The sequence below is a fragment of the Silene latifolia genome, chromosome 10 (assembly GCF_048544455.1).
Source record: "Silene latifolia isolate original U9 population chromosome 10, ASM4854445v1, whole genome shotgun sequence".
Lineage (NCBI taxonomy): Eukaryota > Viridiplantae > Streptophyta > Magnoliopsida > Caryophyllales > Caryophyllaceae > Silene > Silene latifolia.
Window position 1 is genome coordinate 11,589,369 of NC_133535.1, and position 22,107 is coordinate 11,611,475.

General features: G+C 38.0%; 1 protein-coding gene across 1 annotated transcript; it reads right to left on the reverse strand.

The window, feature by feature from the left end:
• Positions 1-11,345: 11,345 nt before the first annotated feature.
• On the reverse strand, positions 11,346-21,946 carry LOC141607102 (U-box domain-containing protein 33-like). Its single transcript, XM_074426459.1, has 9 exons — positions 21,793-21,946; positions 20,989-21,110; positions 20,249-20,370; positions 19,955-20,059; positions 18,992-19,145; positions 18,173-18,310; positions 14,653-15,108; positions 12,770-13,432; positions 11,346-11,913 (listed from the first exon to the last, which is right to left on the reverse strand). The coding sequence occupies exons 1-9, from the start codon at positions 21,944-21,946 to the stop codon at positions 11,722-11,724; spliced, it is 2,106 nt and encodes a 701-aa protein (XP_074282560.1). The 3' UTR covers positions 11,346-11,721.
• Between the last annotated feature and the right edge of the window lie 161 nt (positions 21,947-22,107).

Sequence of the window (22,107 nt, forward strand, 5' to 3'; positions counted from 1 at the left end):
ATTTCCCATAAAAATATCATTAATTCTTTCCCTTTTGGGTTTCTTATCCTATGCCTAGTGGGCATAGGATAGAAAAACCCTTTATAAATTTAAAATTGTCATATTATTAATTTTTCATATTTTGATAAGATGATAAAAAATTGAAATGAAAAACTAATCAAAAGAATTGAGTAAAGTCATGAAATGTGTATTGTAGTGATAATTTTTACCACTAGACTAATGATTTCAATTTATAAATTTTCTCAAATAATTCTAAAGTTTTTTTTGTCCCGAAATTAATAATATCAGTTCATGATTTTTTTTATACGAATTAAGTACGTGGTCAGTTTTTTTAATACAAAACTAATAATATCAATAATTTACTGGTTTTTCATATACGAATTTTAGATTTATACCAATTTTGTTTTATTTTAATTAAAAGATTATAATTTAGTTAAAAAAAGTATAATGATTAAAGATTATATCTTAATTAGAAGATAAAACTTTAATAAAAACAGAGTCTAGTTTCCTTATTTAGTCAGATTTCTTTTGAAGGAAAAACTATTGAGAATTTTTACTTTCTTTGTAGTAAAAAGAGGATTATAAGATTGTTATATGGTGCAACTTTTTATTATAATAAAATGACCACGTATAAAAAATAATCATTTTTAACATAAAATGATCATTATTTACTATAAAATGATTATTATTTACGTTTTACCATACAACGGTCTGACACGATATCAACTTTTATAGAAAAAAAAGTAAGGAATTGAAGATAACTAGGAGGGTGTGGGTTGGCCAACGGTTGAATGATTTTTGATGGAGAAATTAAAGAATTAGATTGGATTTGTTTATGGAGGTGCGAAGTGGAAAAAAGTTGGAAGAAGTAGGAAGTAGGTTGGAAGTTGAAGGTGTAATAAATGGAAATTTTATAGTACTATATCTATATGGTGTTTAGCTTGTGGATGGAGTTGTTTGCTAATTTAAGATATGATTAATCTCACAAGAAATGTTGTTGTTGGTGGTGTTAAGCTACTTTAATTAGGGTAATTTACATGCAATTTCTTATTTTTGTTTGATAGAGAACTAGTAATATATAATAAAGCCATATGTATTAAATTAAACTTAACCTAACCAAAAAGGTTCGTCTAGTAATTTGGGTTTAATTAAGTTCAATCTAGTTGAAGCGACAATTTAAGTAGGTTTATAATACACTGATCTCACCATCTCGGCTCAAAATTATAAAAGTAGTCCTTGTTAATTATGCATATGATCACAAACTTCAAATAAGACTCTTATATGTTCATACAAGCAACAATCGATGGACCACCTCTTGTCTCATCCATGTTGATACCGGCTAAATCTGAGCCACAGGATAGATCTGTACCTTGCTTGGCTTTCTTGGCCTGAGGGCGCATTTCCTCGCCGGCAGCAGTTTCAGCAGTTTCAGCAGAAGCATGAGCGGCAGGGGTAGGCTCTTTCCTCTTACGGACAAGGGGAGATCCCTCCGCATCGGAGTCCCCATCGGTAATGTCAACAACTTCCACCGTCTCCTTCTGGACTGAAGAGATGGGAGGTGGAACTGCTGTCGACGTCGTCGCCGCCGAAGACTTTGTTTTCCGCGTCCGGCGCGCCATGTTACTGGCAACCTTCGCCTGGGCCGCCTCCATATTCAAGCCTTTCAGCTGCTGATCCATGAGATCATTCGGCGACGTTCTACGATCATGGGCTAGAGCCTTAGGGTGCAAATCAACAACGGTCCTGTCCCTGGCAAGCCCCATTCTCTTAAGAGTACCCTCAGACAGGTCCGAGCCGAAATGATCTGCAAGAGAAACAAAGCAAGAGTTAAGCAAGGAATAAATCAAAGTTCAAACCAAATAATTGAGAGCAGAGATGGGCCTCACACCGACCCCACTCACCCTGTGCTAGGGCCGGTATGAGGCCGACATGGCAGAGCAGCTCATCCTGAAGAATGATCTGCGTTGGGGGAATCCATTTTTTCGCCACCCCACTCTTGTCCGCCTCGAAAAGCCTCATCGCCAGCTTCTCATTCACAGTAAGAGGGACCTTGCCGGCGTCCATCTTTAGCTTCTTCCGGGTGACCCATCTGTCATGCTCCGCCTTAGTCTCGCACCGCAAATTAACTTGGTGCTGGAAGGACCGGGGCAGTGGATAGTCATCCGGCACCTCAATGTACACCCACCGATCTTTCCAGTCTTTGCAAGAGGAAAGCTTGTCAACGGAGACGTAACCCGGCTCCATTTGCACGTTGTACCATCCGACGCGACCAGAAAACGACGGCCGCAAGTGATGAAGTCGACGGAATAAATTAACCGTTGGGATTTCCCCCTTGAAAAGACAGAGCCAGACAAAGCCGACTACAGTCCTAACAGCCAACGGGTGCAGCTGAGCTACGGCGACGTTCATGGCTCTGATGATGGCCACAACATGTTCATTCAACGGAAACCGGAGCCCGTATTCCAAGTGCCGGAGGTATACGCCGGTACAACCCGGTGGAGGACAACAAACAGCCTGACCCTCCTCAGGGATAACAATTTTGTATCCCCGGCCAAAATAGAAGTGGCCCTCAAAAAGTGTCTCGCCGGAGCAGCGGGCGAACTTACGGGTCCAAATACGGTCAGGGCCGACCTTACAAGGGTCGCCGTGATCCATGACGCACTGTCTCCCCTCATTAGGACGAGCCCTTTCAGCATCATCACCGAAGTCGTCACCGTCATCATCGACATCATCATCATCCTCCCATTCCTCCAAAATTTGAGAATCAACTTCAGGAGAAGGAGACCTAGGGCCCCCAGACCTTATCGGAATGGCGTCCAACATCTCATCCTCATCAGGACGCGACGGAGAGCCCCCCGGCACAAGTTTACTAGGACCGGCATCAGCAGAAGACATGTCCACAACAATTACTTAACAATTAAAAGTTGAGAATTTGTTTGTTTACCTTGAAGAAAAGTGATACGCCGACGTAACAACTCTGAAAATCGGGAGAAAAAGAAGCCCTTGAAAGTTTAGAGGAGAAAATTTTGGAGAATGAAATTGGTGGCCAATTTCACGGAATAACTGCCCTATTTATAGGGGAAAGCCCATGAAGAAGGACCAATCAGGGCACAGCCCATGAAGCGTCAGCCAATCAGCGGACAGACACGTGTCAGACATGCAACCATGGAATGTCAATCGTTGTAACAGTTGAACGTCAATCAATGCAACAGTGACCAAGCGTCTTCAACACGCCCATTCATATCTCCTTGCCTATTCATCTTCCTCAGCAAATTCCTAAGTATCTGTCCTCCGCCGGCCACATGATCAACCAAGCTAGGTAGCACCGGCCGGGGGCAATCAATTACAACCGGCACTCTCAACCCTGGTCTCGGCCAGCGTCACTTTCTTTTCCACATCGGATGCCCTTTACACATCCATGTGGAGGGGGGATATGGTACGGCCTAATCAGAACCAGGCCGAGGTAGATGAAGCCGACGCAGTAGAAGAAGCCGACGCAGAAATAATTGACAAAATACTTGCGCAGAATATACGCTCAACATACATCGGAGCCCATACCACGGCATAGACTACGCTGGGGGCAAATTGATGGGGCATATTCTGCACCGCTGACCAAGTCAACATATTGAGCAAGGTCAAAGATATCCACAGCAAGTCAACGACTTAGATAGCCTAGCCGATGCAGCCCATCGGCCTGTCTCTTGTGCCTCGGCTAGGACAACTAGCCAGCCGGGGCACATATCCGCGAACTCATATCCAAGACCCCTCGGCCGGCCTGCCATAGGTCCATCGGCCGAGGGTAGAACGGTCTTTCCACCTGCTAGCCATTTGGCCACTACGTGACAAAAGGTGAAAGTCTATAAATACTCCTCAACCCTCATTGAGGAAAGGATCCACAATTGAACCTAAGAATCACTATTCATCTGGTAATATCTTCCTTATCTCTCTACAATACATACTTAGCCAAGTAACACACAACTTAATCCTTTAAGTTTACTGACTTGAGCGTCGGAGTGAGTTCGCTCGGTCCAAAGCCGAGCCCTCAGTTCGTTCCTTGTTTCAGGATACCGCAAGGGAGATTCAACCAAGGACGTCATTCTACAAGCACGGGTGGTACAAATAACTGCTCTGGAATTACACCCGAAACACATGTTATTATGCATTTTATTTATTTATAACAATAGTAACATCTTGTGGATATATAGAGTCACAAGATCACTATAATATTGGTGTGATTTAAACTCTCCTCACTACCTTAAGTTAACTAATTTTGCATAATAACAATGATAACTTAATCATGGTGTGTCATGCATGTAATTGTATAAGGTCGATGACAAAAACGTTCACTACATTTTTGATGAGATGGTCAGTAAACAATGGCACACCTTTGGAATTAGTGAATCAAAAATGTAATGTTCATGTATGCATGGTCTCTTTTGATCGGTACGAGCCAGGCCAGGCTGGTGGGGAGGGAGCCCAAGCCCACACCTCAGGTTGGGTACGGGCCGGACTGGGAGGTGATGACCCTGAATCAACCCGGTTGGACAAAATGGGCAAAAAAGGGGCGGGCCACGTGGGCTTGGGCAATGTGAGCGGGGTTAGAGGGAGCCCGGGACCAGCTCGGGTATAGGAGCGGGCTGAGGAATTGTTGACTCAGTTGCGGGCCGGGCCAGTGCTATTGCTATTGCTAAATGAAATATCTAACATGCAAAAGAATTGTTGGACATTGTAAAATTATTATTTTTTTGACAGTGGTGAAAAGATGTATTACATAATGTTCAGGCTCTTGGGCCCAATTATAAAACTACTTAACACAACAAAATATAGTGACCTTATACTAATAACTTAATTTGATACACTCTTTCATTACTATTGATAATCCTCTTGAGTTGTCAACTTTCTTACACAATAATTTGTGAATAAATTTTACTCGTAGTATACTTCAGTAGTTTAGTATGATTAACGAATATATTTATGTAGAGATAGAAATACATATAGAATTATTATTGGATATATAGTTGTAGTTGATATCCATCCATGCATATGTTTTTTTACAGTCGATAAAGATAAATATTCTTACATATCACTAGCTCGTTTAGCTAACTCATGACTTATGAGCTACTCCGTATTTTATTGTACATGGTTTAGGTACATACCGGAAAAAAAAAATGAAATAAAAATAGCAAGCAATATTTAAAGAGAAATTCTTGCGTCCTTTTGGAGGACGTCCTCCCTACACTCAAATGAGGATTTTATAATATTTAGAGAAAATTGTTGATTACAGCCTTATAAAAACCACTTTTTGAAAATTACAGCCTTATATAATTTTTTTTGAAAATTACAGCTATAATATCACCTTTCTTTGAAAATTACACTACGAATGAAGTTTCCGGTGAATTTTGTCAAAAAATGACCGATATACCCTTACTTATTTGTTTGCTTACTTACCCATATTTTTTTCACTTTACCTCTTTCATTTCACCCCAAATCCTCTCATCTTCTTCACCCATATTTTCTAAAAATTTCCCCAAATCTTTCTCTAATTTCTAGTGTAATTCATCCCCATTGTCAAATAACGACTCCAGATAATGAGTGGCAAAGTTGTGCTATCGTCTGACGGTTCTATTTCGAAGAGTAACTATTCGTACACCCAAGTTGTTGTTTTTCAATTGATTGAATTAAATTTTAGGGTTTATGTCTAAAATTAGTTTAGGGAAATTGATCATGAAGAACCCTAATTATTTTCAATTTGGGAAAATTGATGATGAAGAATACTAATTAATTTTAAGAGAAAAATAAAATAATAGAATTAAATTAAATTAAATTAAATTGACTATGGTAGAATTTGAATAAAGGAGGTGAATTAGCTTAGTGATATTGGTGAAGAAATGGAGAATTAAAGAGAAGATGAGTTGTGAAATTTGATTCACAAAATCTCATTTGTGACGTCACGTATCCGTCACTTTGGAGTGACGGATACCATTTTTCCTCACAAATGACCCAAATAGAGGAGAGAGCAAAGCACATGGGGGTGCCCCCACCTTGTCCCTCTATTCGTTTTGTGAGTGGCATTATCCGTCACTTGCTCCGACCCGTCTTCAGCAAGACTAATTGAATTTGATTTGGGGATGAACAAGGTTGGTTATAAGGTTGAAGGTAAGGGTATTTTGGTCTTAAAATATGAACTTAAGTCACAAAAATTCAAATTGGCATCAATTTTCCACCGGAATTAATGTTTTGATTGTAATTTATGATCAGAAATAATATTATGGCTGTAATTTAAAAAAAAAAAAATTATATAAGGCTGTAATCAACAAATTTCTCTAATATTTAATTTCCATTTTTGTGCTCTTCCTTTATATGTAGGGAGAATTTCTCATATTTAAAATATATACAAAAGTTAATTGTGACTTTGGTCAACTTTCAATTGCTGAAAAAGCTGTTAAAGTGGAGTAATACAACCCAATTTGGTTGTATTTAAGAAACTAAAAAAGAAAATAAATACTTAATAGATGCATAATTGCATTGGTTTATGTATAATTTATTCCCTAATTTCTAAATTAATACCAAATTTGAAAAGATATTAAATGCATCATTTCCCTTAAATTAATTAACGAGCAATTATAACTAGAACCTCAAGGAGTTGGAAAAGAAAAGAGAAAGGTTATGTTCTTTCTGACTTAATTTTTTGAAGGAAAAGATCAATTCATTAATAAAACGTCAAACGACACTTATAAAAGATAGGTATAATTGAAAACAATTCTAATAGAAACCAAAGGACACGTTTATCCTGTAAAACTACGGATCTCAATACATGATCTGACAATTTGGCTTGTCTTGTATCACTTTCTTCATGTTGCTTTTAAAGGGATTCTTCGTTTGATTCATTGATGGAGAAAATTTACCTTCTACTGGCACCGTAGATCGCTGACGAATAACGCATATTCATTGTAGAGTCGAATGATGAGTCATCAACAAACCGCTCTTATTTATAATTCCAATAATAGTACCAAACCCTAGAAAGACAAGGACTGAAAAAACTCCGAAAATAGAGACGAAAAAACGAATCTCACCAAAAGGAAGATTTTTATTGATTAATTCATAATATTTCATTCTAGTAATTGATAAATGAAATTATTTGAGGGGCTTACCATCGATCAATGGTCGGTGAAAGCCCCATATTTGATTTGATTGACGGAGGTTAGAGTTTTTTTTAGAGAGGAGGGAGGAGGAGGAGGAGTAGGAGAAAGTTTTTTTTTAATTAAGAAAGCTTTTGATTGATTTAAAGTTTTCTGACTTAATTTTTGAGTTCAGCTTAGTTCTATTCAATTAATTCAGCTTTATTCAATTCAGTTTAGCTTATCTCTTTATAAATTAATTTTAACTTCAGCTCCATTCAGATCAACTCAGCTCCTACTAATTCCGTTTAGTTCAGCTCAGCTTCATTCAATCCAGTTCAATTCAGTTCAGTACAATTTTTTCAGCCCAAAAAAACAGAGTCAAAGTAATTTATCGGGAGAGTTTCAACACACAAGTAAGTTAAAGTACCAAATGTGAGAACATATAATTAACCATCGTCCAGCTAACCCACCTACTCTTACCACTCTACAAGCTAAATGCATAGAGTTGGCATAAAGGGCCGCGGGCCGGTGGGCGGCACGGCCAGGCACGGTCCACTGCACGGCACATACCGGCCCAGCGAGAAAATCGAGGAAGCATGGGCACGACACGACTGGGCTTGAGACGGGCTCCGACGCGATTTTCTTCAGAAATTCGTGCCTAAGCACGGCACAGCCCAGGCACGGTGGAGTTCGGCACGCACCAGGCACGACGGGCTTGGCACGGCCCGGCACGACGGGCTTGACACGGCCCGGCACGAAGAATGACCCGTTGATCATCATTTATTAAACAAAAAGTACATTAATATTTAATAAAATATATATTTAAACCATTAATTATCATTTATTAAACAAAAAGTACATTAATATTTAATAAAATATATATTTAAACCATTAATCATCATTTATTAAACAAAAAGTACTAAAAATATATCAATTATATAACGTTTTTTTTAAATAAAAAATATTAAAGCGCCGGCCCACGAACAAGGCACAAAAAGCCCATGGGCCAGACACGGCCCGGGCACGAAAATGGTCGTGCCTTGAGCGGGCCGCGGCGTAGGTTTGGATCGTGGGCCTAATGTCACGGTCCAAAACTTTGAGTCGGGGCCCGTACACTGGCACGGCACGGTCCGAGGAGTCCAATATCTATGCCTGGGCCGGGCCAATTTTGGGAGAAGGCACGACGGGTCAGCCCAACACGGTCCATTGCCTACTCTAAAATGCCATACTCAAAGTAGTTTGAAACCTAGGGCAGCTAGATAGTCGACCACAGTATATCTTCAAAGTAGTTTAATTGCTTTGTTTTGTGTTTCGTCTTAGAGTAGATTTTTCGTGTGACGGTTATATAGTTCAACGAAAGAAAAGTTATTTTTAACGTAAAATGGACACCTTTTATAATGAGAAAAAGGAACATAGTTGTAGAATATAATTTGCGTTCATCTAATATTTCATTATCTTTCCTTGAGGACTAATATATTAAATATAAAACAGAAAATAAGGTATAAAATGGGACTGATGATCGTTAATACACCAAGTGAAACTAACTCGTTAACCCGATTGTCAAAAAAAAATAAAAATAAAAAATAATGATTTCTCAGTTACTACATCACCAAGTGAAACAAATTTATGATATGAGGAGTAACTTATTAGCTTGTAAAGTAGTTATAATTTGAAGCACTCATATATAGGTAAATCACAAAAATAAGATTTACTACCCTTCTAGCTAGATCTAGCAAATGGGTCAATCAGGTTCGGGTTTGGGTTCGGGTCGAGTCAATTTTGGGTTTGGTGGCTTTGGGTAGGGTTCGGGTTTGGGCCTGGTTATTTCGTGTTCGAGTCATCTTCGGGTCAACTATTATCAAGTTATTTATGGATAATAATCAGTTTGTAACAATAAACACTTGATCGGGTCAACTTGGGTCTTGAGTTCGAATGTCGGGTCAGGTCAATTTGGGTCTTGATGAGTTCGAATATCGGGCCAGGTCAATTTTGTCAAATCTACTCCCAACAATTCGCTCCCCTCGAGATCTCTAACACGCTATTAATGCGAAAATGCTTAGTTTTTGGAGTGATAAATGTAAATAGAGTTGCTCTAATACGGTTATTTATTTGAAATATTTCAATTGTTATCGGGATATAAATTTATGAAAGTGAGCTATGATTATCAAGTTGGAAAAAAATTGAAATAATTTTTTTTAAAGAAAAAAAAACACTAATCTTAAACAACTAGTCAAGCTTGTGACGGATATTGCCCGTTTTCAATAAGATTTTGTGAATCTTAAAATTATCAATTGAAGAGGTTAGCAAAATGCAGGGTGGTCCATGGTCCATAAGACCATAACCACCATGTTACAAACAATGGTGTAGGAGTATTGAAAAGTAGTCCATGTGAAATGCAGTTGTAACATGTGTTGTACAAGTTGATTGATCCTCCAAGTAGAGGTACTATCTAGCTAGCAATCAAGACATGGATTGCTCCAATTTGACATATTGTCCTAGAATTTAAGGGCTTCTTCACTTTAATGTGAGTCATGTGAAGGGAATTCAACAATTAAACTAATAAACAAGGCCTGAGTTTTGTTGGTAGGAATTAATTGAGAGTAGGTAAAGTAAAGACTTAAGATTTAAGGGAGTACTATTAAAATGTACCAACAAAAATGGAGTACTATTAAATATTAATTACATAATTAGGATAAAATAGGAAGAGATTAGGTCATTAGACTAGTACTCCATATAGTACAATTGTTTGGTATTATACAGTAGATGTCTGGGAAATACAACACTATTTTCTATTGTTGTAGCAACAGACTATTTTCTATTGTTGTAGCAACAGTCTATTCTTCATATATTTGCATTGCCACCTTTACTACTCACAAACCATAATAACAATCAACGGTTTGTGCCCCGTATTTGAATCCGTTTTAGAGTTAAAATAGATATTGTCGTTTTAAATAAGAATTTGTAAATAATAAGGTATTCCTATTTTCATTTCCTTTAGGGTTGTTTGATTCGGCCAATAAAGGAATGAATGAATGAAGTATGCAGTCTGGATGAAACAAACCAATACTAAGTGTTTGTTCGAAATAAATGAAGGTTCCATACTCATATCTAGACTTGACAAACAGGTCGGATTGGGTCAGTTTGGGCCAGGTCAATTTCGGATTTGTAAAAATTTGGGTCAGGTCGAGTCGGGCTGAGTCATTTAGGGTTTAAGGTCATTTTTGGTCAACTATTATCAAGTTATTTTTTTTTGATAATAATCAGTATGCAATAAGCCAATTCAGGTTCGGGTCAAGCGCGGGTCATGAGTACGAAGGCCGGGTCGGGTTATTTGGAGAGGGTTAATTTTGCAAGGTCTACTAATATGAGTGATATCTCAAACCCCATAAGTAAACCGGGCAAACGGGGTGGGTTCGGGTCGGGTCAATTTCGGGTGGCAAAAGTCCGGGTCGTTTCGGGTCAACAATTATTAAGTTATTTATGGATATTAATCAGTTTTGCGGCAATAAACATTCGAGACTATGGTCTACCCATAAGTTTTGTCGGGTCTATGGTCTATCCATAAGTAGACCTAGCAAACAAGTCAAACAAGTAGGTTTTAGTTCAATTTAGTTCGAGTTGGGTCAGTTCATATGTTGCGCGAATTCGGGTCAGGTCCGGTCATTTTCATGTTATTATCAAGTTATTTAGGAATAATGATCAATTTGTAACAATAAATATTTAGCTCAGTTAAGACAATTCGGTTTACTAGTCAAACTCGGGTTCTCAGTTTGGGTATGGGCCTAAGGGGTAAGATATAGGTCGGATCATTCAGGTCGGGTCAATTTTATTAGTCCTAGCAAAATTAACCCGCTTGACATGACCCCACCTGAATAATCCAATCCGACACCCGAATGAGGACCCGTACTTAACCTGAACCCGAATTGACCCGACCTATATGACTCGAGCCAAATGTTTATTGTTGGAAATTTGCTGATATCCCTAAATAACTTAATATCCAACCCAAGAATGACACCAACCCAAATTGACCCAATCCCACCCGAATTCTGTTAAACCCGAAAATGACCTAACCCAAAAAGATTCGATCTGAACCCGGTCCAATTAACCTGTTTGTCAGGTCTACCCATAAATTTTACCAATTTCTTTGTGAATACTGAATAGAGGATGGAACTAGAAAATTTTGCATTTGAAAATTTGGCTTTGAAGCAAGATTAGCCCACAATGTTTATTATTGCATACAAACATACAAATAATTTTCATAAAAGGAGCAATAATTTGCGAAGGATTTTAAAAAATTGTGAAGAGTCATTACATGATTTACAATTTATATTAGCTCTTAGCAAACTAACTACAGTAATGATTAAGGAATTCCTGTCAACAATCTATCATTTACAAATTGTCTATTATACACAGAACTTTGCTAGACTAGTTCAAGAGCATGCATGATAATAATTACTTCGGATCAGTTCTAGCCTTGATATCGGAACCACTTTCCCAGCTATTGAATTCGCTTTGTGCCATAGATAACGGATGATACCGACTAAAAATGTAGTCGTGGTAGCCTTAACCTTAAGAATGTAGTGCACGGTTTGGAGAAGATCTACACACATCGGTGTTTTTGCTGCCACTCTTCAATTGCAGAATGTAGCGCACGGTTTGGAGTAAGATGACAGTTTTCAAGTCTCAGATTAGTCATTGGTGATGTATCATGGCCTCCGTCAAACCAGGCTTTGATCGCTTCTCCTTCATATGTGAAGCCATCAGCTGCAAAATGTGGGTCCTGCATTATTTCCTGCAAACTCAAACAAAGCCAGTGTCAAATATTTAGATGGTCATAAACACAACAGACGCTACAAAAATTCAAGAAACCACATATAAAGCGGTCTAATTAGCAACACTTTTAAAACCAAGCTCATTACTTCTCAAACAATGTCGGTCACAGCTCACATACAACGACCCTATTGAACTTAACCCAAATAAGCTGATCCAAGATACGAATTAGACTCGAACATACTTATAGAAAATGAACTCGGATCCAATTGGACCCGCAAGCTATAGCTAGCTCAAAATTAGATGGACCCAATAGTCCAATACTATAGACAGGAGGACTGAAGTTGAGTAATTTAAAAGTACACCAAAGTTTATATACAGTACATAAATGACTAACAATTAGTCTCACTATAGACAGATATATCCGTCTATAATGAAAGACGGGTCAAATATGCTTAAAGTAGTAACATTTTTGGGCCCCACCATGCAACTTGTTGCTTGTCTTATGCTTAAAGTGGGTGGATATTCGGCCCGTCTATAACTATAGACGGATATCTCCCGTCTATAATGAGAAATTGTGAGTGACTAATACCTGAATAAACATGAATTGCAATGACCCAACTCAGACCCAAACAACCTGACCCCGTCACCACCCAACCAGTACACCATATGACTCGACAATAGTATAATGCCACACCCAAGGTATACACAAACCTGCAAGGAATCAATTGGATCTGACCTAAAATCCAAACCGAACTGACACTTACTAGAATAGTGATCCTTGTGTTATTATAAGTGAGCCATTTGACCAGAGGATAAGGTGATCAGATTTTAACATAAAGATGAATGTTAAACTAGTGGGGTCTAAGCAGACAAACCTGCAGGATCGGACAGATAAAATAGGACGGTATTCTGTCTTCGTTGATCAGTCGAAGGGGGTTTGTTAAACTTCGGGAAGGATCACTACTTGGCTTGAGCAACATCCACACATCTGAAGCAAGGTCAGGGCGGTTGTCAGGAAATGCATGGCAGCACCTCAAAGCCATGTGAGCCAGTTGTGTGGCTCTGACGAATGGCCATTGACCAGCAGAATGATCCAATATGTTAGAAAGATCATCATTATCCACAATTCCGGAGGGAGGTTCCGCAGTTAATAAGCATAGCAGTATTATTCCGAAAGAGTACACATCAGTCTTGCGTGCCATCTGGAAATCAACCTCATCGTTTGAGATGACACGGCAGGAACCAAATCCGCTGACCTTACAGACGAAGTTGCCATCAAGAAGCACGTTTTTAGGGTTTATATCACCATGTATAATGCTTTTAGGTTTTCTGGAATGGAGAAAGTTCAGTACTGAGCACAACCCTATGGCTATTTGGATTCTTGTTTGCCATGGTAATGAGGGAGTCTTGTCCTTGCAGTTGAGTCGGTCCTGAAGGCTTCCGTTAGGAAGGTACTCGTAGATGAGACCCCATGATTTGGTGCAGATACCGAGAAGAGTCACTAGGTTAGGATGACGCATCTTACTTAAAATTTCAACCTAAAGGAACACCATGCAAGTTGGGGTAAGCAACAATTACACATTAGATGTTGGAAATTGGAATTGCTTCTAGATCATGAAGAAACATGAAAGTATAGACTACATCTGGCAAAAGCTGAATCAACCTGAGATAGACGACCTAATAGCATCCTGAAAATAGTTGAATTAGAACAGAACTGACAACCAATTTTACCTGATTTGTCTCAATCTAACCCGATATTAACTGACTAATGATAATGACTCGAACCGATTGATGACCTCTAATCAAAACATGAAATTTTACGTTAATAAATTGATAGACTAAACATGAAATTATGGCTCCGAACTTGAAGAGACGCGATGTTGCTACGTTCCCCGAATAGAGTTGGAGATTGGGTCATTCAGCCGATGTTAGGTAGGGTCAAGATTGATCATGCCATACTGGGTTCAGATTTCCACAGCTCGATATCACTCTCGGAGTTGAGTCAGGTTTGGTCGGGTTAATAACAGAATATCAGGACAAGTCGCTACGGGTACAGTTAGGTATTACCGGGCTAGATAACTAGCAGACTTATCAGCTATCACTATGCATTTCTGCTAAAAGGCCCGAAGTAGAAAGCCCTTACGGCGAAAACATTACTTGTACGTAGTTGTTGCACTTGCTCTTTTTTTCTTTTGTTTTTTAGAATATGGAATCATATAAAATTAGGAATAAAACTCCACGAAAGGAAGATAAATAATTCATAAAGATCAATTAGATAAGTCCCTAGTCTGGTAACAACCCAAACTGTACCCAACACGACTTTTCATTTTGACCCGACCAAACACCGTCTAAGTGACACAATCACCAACTCTATTTCAGGGCTCCTAACATCACCAAAAGGAAAACATATTGGGTAGTACTGTCCTATAAATGGACAGTATTGACATGATCCACCTTGACCCGGCCAAACACCATCTAAATGACACAATCACCAACTCTATTCAAGGGTCGTAACATCACCAAAAGGAAAACTTTTTGGGTAATACTGTCCTCCTGTAAATGGACAATGTGAATTTTTATGTCATTGAATGGGGATTTTGAACATGGAACTTCAGAAACTCTCCCTGTCCGTCTTACCCAAGATTCAGCTCAAAAAGAGGCACTAAATTCAGCGCCTTAGATAAATAATTGCAATTATTGCCACATAAAAGAGCACAAGCACTGAAGACAAAAATATTAGTTCAGTGGACTTCATTACCTCTTGTCTGAACTCCAAAGCACCCTGCAGGCTATAAGTATCAAGCATCTTTATCGCAACATCAGTATGGTTTAGGAAACCTCTGTATATGTTTCCATAGCCTTCTTCCGCAACTTTCAAAGATGGATCAAAGCAATTAGTAGCCTCCTCAAGATCTAACAATGAATACTCGCAGGATAACTTGTGAAAATTTAAACTCTGTTGTTCTTGGGCAATAGGATCGAGTTTCTCCGGCAGTCGGTTAGGAAGCTTCTTGTCAATATCCGGTGAGTCCTCAGTAGATGCCAGTTTATTTTTCATTTCCTTCACCTTGAGATACCATTTTAAAGTTTGGCTTCCTAATGATAACTGCTCAGTAAATGCATTCTTGAGTTCGACTAAAGCATTGTCTAGACGAGTTTTTGTGTCTTTGAACTCTACTTGCATCTGAATCAGGTCTTCCTCAGTTGCTTGCACCTGCACCACTGAAAGCTATAAAAGCATCGTCGCAAAATTGTACCCCCTTACAGAATGATGAGGATGACACATGAATAAATCAATATCAATAAACAAAAATCCCCTCCTCTTTAATTCACTCTACTCCTTTGCCTTTTTCAGGCCAAACTTCGAGAAGTTTACATTAATTTGCGAAAAAGGAAAATTTTAAATTAAACAATAACATATTTACATTAGAAAAAGCCACATAAAACTAACTGTTGTCATTAACGTTTTGCAAACGACTACCTGATATATTATCTTTTAGATAACTATCTAGCAAGTTATGTTTGTATCCATTTTAGTACCATTAATCTAAATTAGAAACTTAATTTGACATTTTCGGTTACTTTAGTCTTTAGGGGTTTTCTCCCAAGGTCCAAGTGTAAGTGATCTTTGCGAATAATTTATAATGTCAAAGAAACCCATGAAGTGGTTAAAATTTTAAAACAAATTCGCGGCTTTGGGTGAGTTGTTTTATGCAAATTTTCAAACCAATATCAATGAAGGGAAATATGGTCAAATTGTTGTCTTAGAGATTGCACAAAGTCAAATGGGTAGATTGGTTTGCAATTTTGCATGGAAAGAAATACTCCCTCCTAGTCGCTCATTTCTTCCCCTTTCTATTTTGTACAAGAAATAAGGAAATGATTTTGGACCACACAAAACACTCTACCCCATTCTACCCCACATGTAAATGAATTTGGACCACACAAAGCTTTCCAAAAAAAGGAAAAAGGGAAGAAAATCCGACTACAGTGAAAAACGAAAGAGGGAAGAAATGAGGCCTTAGAGGCAAATACCAATTAGACAAACAACATAAGTCATCTAGGCCTGGCCCGTGTCCAATACAAACTCGCAAACGGTACCTCTATTCTCAAGCTAGGTAGCACCAAAACGGACACGGACACGGACACGGACACGGGACACGGACACGGACACGTGACACGGCATCCCTTGAAATTTAGGATACGGGACACATTATTTAAATTTAATAAAATATATATTTTATAATTATAAACGTTCGGTTTTATTTTTATAAAAGTATTTGATATAAATTTAAGGGATAATTCACGTGGTGCCCCTGAGGTTTGGCTTAATTCACGTGGTACCCCTGCGTTTAAGAATGTGCACATGGTGCCCCTGAACTTTCAGTTTAGTGCACAATTTGCCCTTTGCCATTAACGGTGTCAAATATTAAACGGCGGGTTTGGGGGAAAGTTAGTTAAATCCCAACAACCTTTTGAATTTCCAACTAACTAAAATCTACAACTAACTATAAGTAACTAATTTGACTTTCACCAAATACCCCTGAAGTTTGAGAATTGTGCACCAAATACCCCCGAGGTTTGATAATTGTGCAAGAAATACCCCTGTTACCAGAAACACCTGTAACAATTAGAAAAGTAGCCGTTGGACTGGAGTTATTGCATACAAAGTGAGTTGATGTTAAAATTGAGAGCACAAATCATTGAGTGACTCTTAAAATACTACTACAAACATCTTCCTACTATAATAATGAAATCATCTAATTTAAGATCTAATTCAAAATGAGTGCAAATAAATAGCAAAAATTGCCCTAAATGCAAGAAGAGATTCAATATAAGGTCATCAGGACCTTGGGAGCAAACCCCTCAAGATTATAGAAGAGTTGAAGAAGAAATTGAAAGAACAAACAACTAGCATTTGTGACTTAAAAAGATATTATAAATTTATCTAAAATATATCAATTTAGTTGGAAACAATCACAATAATGTATATGTTTTTAGTCTATATTATAATGAAGTAAGTGTACTAGGCTACTAGCATTGTGATATCAAAAATGGAGATTTCTGAAATCTAAAACAACCTTCATGCATTATATAACATCATGGCATCCAACCATCCTCAGTACCATCTTCATCCCCTTCACTCTCTTCATCAGTGGCTTAGTAATCTTCATCAAATTCCTCAATCTCTTCATATGTTCATCCTCATCCAAGCCCAAATTAACTGGCTTACCCTTTTCTTACCCATCCCTATCCTTATCTTAGTTGCCTCAGCATTAGTTTTAGCAGCTCTTGACCTATAATGTGGAGTATAAATCGCTTTTCTCTTAGTAATTCTAGGAATTCTTTGCATTATTATAGTAGGGATATCTTTGTTATCTATTTGCACCCCTTTTGAATTAGATTTTGAGTTAGATGATTGCATTATTATAGTAGGACTATGTTTGTGGTAGTGTTTTAAGAGTCACTCAATGATTTGGGCTCTCAATTTTAACATCAATTCTCTTTATATGCAATAACTTCAGTCCAACGACTACTTTTCTAGCTAGCCGTTACAGCCTTATAGGTCTTTCTGGTAACAGGGGTATTTCTTGCACAAATCTCAAACCTCGGGGGTATTTGGTGCACAATTCTCAAACTTCAGGGGTATTTGGTGAAAGTCAAATTAGTTACTTATAGTTAGTTGTAGATTTTAGTTAGTTGGAAATTCAAAAGGTTGTTGGGATTTAACTAACTTTCCCCCCAAACCTGCTGCCGTTTAATATTTAACACCGTTAATGGCAAAGGGCAAATTGTGCATTAAACTGAAAGTTCAGGGGCACCATGTGCACATTCTTAAACGCAGGGGTACCACGTGAATTAAGCCAAACCTCAGGGGCACCACGTGAATTAATAAGTGAAGCTAAAACTTGCCTTGATTATAACTCATTTTCATTTACTATCCAAACGAATCTTTTAATCAATCTTTTTCAACAGCTCATTTCACGCTTAAAGAACATCATTCACCCCAAATGATGTCCAAATGTCATGGACACGCGTCGGACACGGCCGAAATACCATGGACACGCGTCGGACACGTGCCCGAATAAACATAGAAAGTTAGACACGGCTTTATAGGTGTCCGACACGTTTCGACGTGTGTCCGAGGAGTGTCGGTGTCCGACACGGTGTCGGACACGGGACGTTGATTAGGAGAAGTGTCCGTGCTACCTAGTTCTCAAGCAATATATCTTTTGAAAAAGATGAGATAGAAAACCATACTTAAAAATATTACCTACCTTTAGATTTGCCTCTGAGGCCTCTTTCTTCGCTTCCTGCCTTTTCTTTGATTCTACATGTAATTTTCCTGTTGACTCTTTTAATTCTTTATTGGCTTGCTGAAGCTGAGCATACAATCTATCAATTATGGATGGTGGCTGAAAAATCGAATATCAGATTTAGTATTTTAATCTTTAAAACGATACAAATGATGAAACATTACAGGACTAAGTTACTGACATTATTCACAGAGAAGGAGCTCGGTAAAAATGCGTCTTTTCATTCTGATTAAAGGACCTTGATTCACAGAGCCTAACTGAGTTTTCATGTCGGCAAGGGTATAACTAGGATATTGAAGTGATTAATTTTCTGGGAAACGTTATTTGCTCAAATCGTTTCCATTTCCAATGAAGTCAAAGACTCACAGCACAATGACTCTCCAACCAGCATGGACTTCTTTTTCTTGTGAATTAGTAGTCAGCCAGTCATTTGATGTAATCCTTGACACAGTTTTCAATATGGATCATCCGTAAACAATCATGTTCATACACAGGTACGCTGTATGCATCCAACCCCCTATTCCCATCACCATGCGAGAGTGTTTGAGGCACCGAGAATGTTGTTGCCATTGTTTCAAGGCGTATAGCTTAGTAAATTATGAAATTTCTCTGAACAATGTTCGCTCATTCTGTAAGTTAAATTTCATTTTCAGCAGAAGATATCTATCGTCTTGCCAATCTTTTCAGTGGTTCAAACAGCCATTTTTGTTTCATTTTTAAATTACCAGAGTAACTTTTCTGAATATTAACACAGAAAGAAGAGCTAGGCTGATTGCTTACCACTTTACTAGAAGGAGAGCCATGATGCATGCTCGAAGACTGTGAAGATGAACCGCCAGCAGATGCACATGGTAGTGAAAAGAGAACAGATTCATAATAACTGGATTTGTTTAGAATCCTTTCGGTTTCTCCAGTCCCTCGCCAAGTGCATTCCCTATGTTAGAAGGGCAGAAGTTAATGACTATAACTCCAACTATTGGTAGAGAAAAAAAGCCAGTTACACACACGAAAGAAATATTCATCATTTGCCCTACAGTAGATTACTACTCTATCCCATTTATTTTGTCCCCTTTCACTTTGGTAGTCAATTCTGACAACTATGGAGTATTGTCTTACGAAATACAACAACTATAGCTTTCTCAAATTCTTGTAAGAGGTTGAAAGTAACACTCTGCAATTACAAAAGTAAGCCTCATAACTATGTAAGCATAATACTTCGTAGTTTTGAAGGGTTGATTGGGAAGACGACAAAGTATACCTTATGAGCCATGTAAGATCGTCTCAATAATATGGACGACGCTGTATGGAATTTAACAATTAGACCTCCGGATAGATCTAAAACCTTCTACATAAAAAATAAATTGAGGATTTCACTTTGCGCCTGTCCTCACTCAAATGTAACGCAGCTTTCAGCTAATATGCTATAATAAAATACTTGATTCTCACACACAAAAACAGAATAAAATGAATCTCAAAGGTAATTGTGGGACACAAATCCTGATGTCCCTGTTATGTGAACCTAACAAAATACCCTGTTAGGCGGCTTTAGAACCATCTCACAAAATGAGGGGGCCTCGTGCAAGAACAACTATTCGACCAACAAGTTTTATACCTCACAATGTACCATTTAAAGCTATAACTGAGAGAGTCCCTACGCTAATAGACGGAATATTTAAAACAAACCAAAGTAACAGAACTATTAAGTAAATGAATGAATTGAAGTACCCTAGGTAGCAAAGTTACCTAGTAAAAACAAGGTGATTGTTGCATACAAACCATATGTGACAGAAATTTGGAGCACTGTGGAGCACAATGTTGGCCTTTTTTGACGTTGGTGTCAACATTCCCCTTCAATATCAAGACCACAAGAGTGAGGATTTGCAAGGAATATATATATTAATATATACTCAACGTCTTTGTTGTGCAAATTGTGTACATTCTAAGTCAAGTGCCTGGAGGTGGAACTCGGTAATTGGTACTGATATAAAGCGGTATATGGACGTATAACCTAAAACCTGTGGAAGTTTTAATGAATACCTTGAGTATGAACTGTTAGCTGCAGCACCCATCACCAGTTTCTGTATCCTCAGATTAATTACGATCTCTAGAATTCCCTCTGTAATTGAGTCGTTCTGTACTTGGATGGTTTGAAATGGAACCTAGGAAAAGAAGTGATGTGAGTCCTTTTCAAACTCAAAATTAAATTTTCATTGGGACTTGTATAGCTCTATGAACAATCTCATATGAAGGACCAACTCAGATCAGTGGCATATAGCTAGAAAGATTTGGGTGTGGGGTTACACACAACATAAAGCTCAAAGTAAGAACCTTTAACATGAGATAATGGAGTCTTATAAATCAAAATAGGTATTATTATTCATAGGATTAATACTTAACCGGTTGGTCACACATGTAACATCGACTTACTTACTCTAATTGGTAAATAAGAAAGGTAATATAGCATCAAAGAGTAACTAGTCAGGTATAAAGAGGCAAAGAGCTACTAAAGCCTTTGAGGTTAAAACAGGACTAAGCCCTTACATTACTCAGGCTCATCATTTTTCGTGTACCATGTCGGAAACTTGACACTAGATATTAGGCTTAAGTCTAAAAAATTCGCTAAAATTTGGCAGAAACCAAGACGTCAAAGTACCTGTGTCACATCTATGACAAGCAACATAGACCAAAAGACAGGCAATAAACTAAACATGACATTTCGCAGAGCAAAATTCAACTTCTAGTTATAATTGAGCATTACTGAAACAGATCAACAATACCTTGTATATCTTGCATATTTGACCACAATCATCAAGGATCGCTACAATCTCCTGTTTTTCCTGTTCTCGAAATGATGCAACTTCATTATCTGTGAGTGAATGCACTGGTGCTCCAAAGCCATCTGCAGATTTCACAACATATAACTAGCTAAAAGCCGCGAGGGGAGGACAATCTACTAGGCATCAGATGAAAATTTCATCAAGCCATGAAAAACCCGTCTACTGGGTCATGAAGATTTGTGCATTCATTCTTTATCATTACCCCCAATACCTCAAAAATGATCCTAAAAGACCGTTGTACAGCGTACAAGGACCATATTACCTTCTATACATCATTTAATAATAGCAACGCATGAAGTGCATAAGATAATATACGATTGTTGTACGTCATACAACAGTCTTATTTGAGGATTTGTGCAACATGACCCGAATGTCTCTTTGGCTGCCACAAATTTCGGTGCAAGGGATCGGATGTATGCAACAGGACATGGAAAGGTTGTTTCATATGATCCAAAAATGAAAATTATGCTGAGAATTAATCCAACGATGGCTACTTTCACAATCAAAACTACTCCGTACAATAATAGCATCAGGGGGGTACGAAGTTTCAGTACCACCATACTCACACGGAATATTTTGATAATATAATCGTATATTCGTATGCAACAGCATTACTGACACTATCTCATTTTCCAGAAGTGACTCCCAAGCAAGAAACTGTTTCCAATTCAACAATGATTCTTACAGAAACAGGGATGTTTATGATCACAAAACAAATAATGTCAGAAAGGAGTAAAACCTTACTTAGTTGGGTAATGGTTTGGGAAGGAGCAAGAACATAAAACACGCAAATGCTAGCACAATTTTCCTGTTTAAATCTCTTCAAAGCCCATTTAAGAGTAGAATTTCTATCTTCAACCTCTTTACCAACTGCAACATACAATATATCATCCTCCATATTATTTCCTTGATGTAATATTATGCAGAAATGAATGATGGGTTGCTGTCTTAATTTCACAGAAGATGAAGATGCCAAAGTTGCAGAAAATAGGAGATTGAGTACCCATATTGGTAAATTAATTATTAAAAAAAAATTAAAGAAGACTTATTATTGTAAAG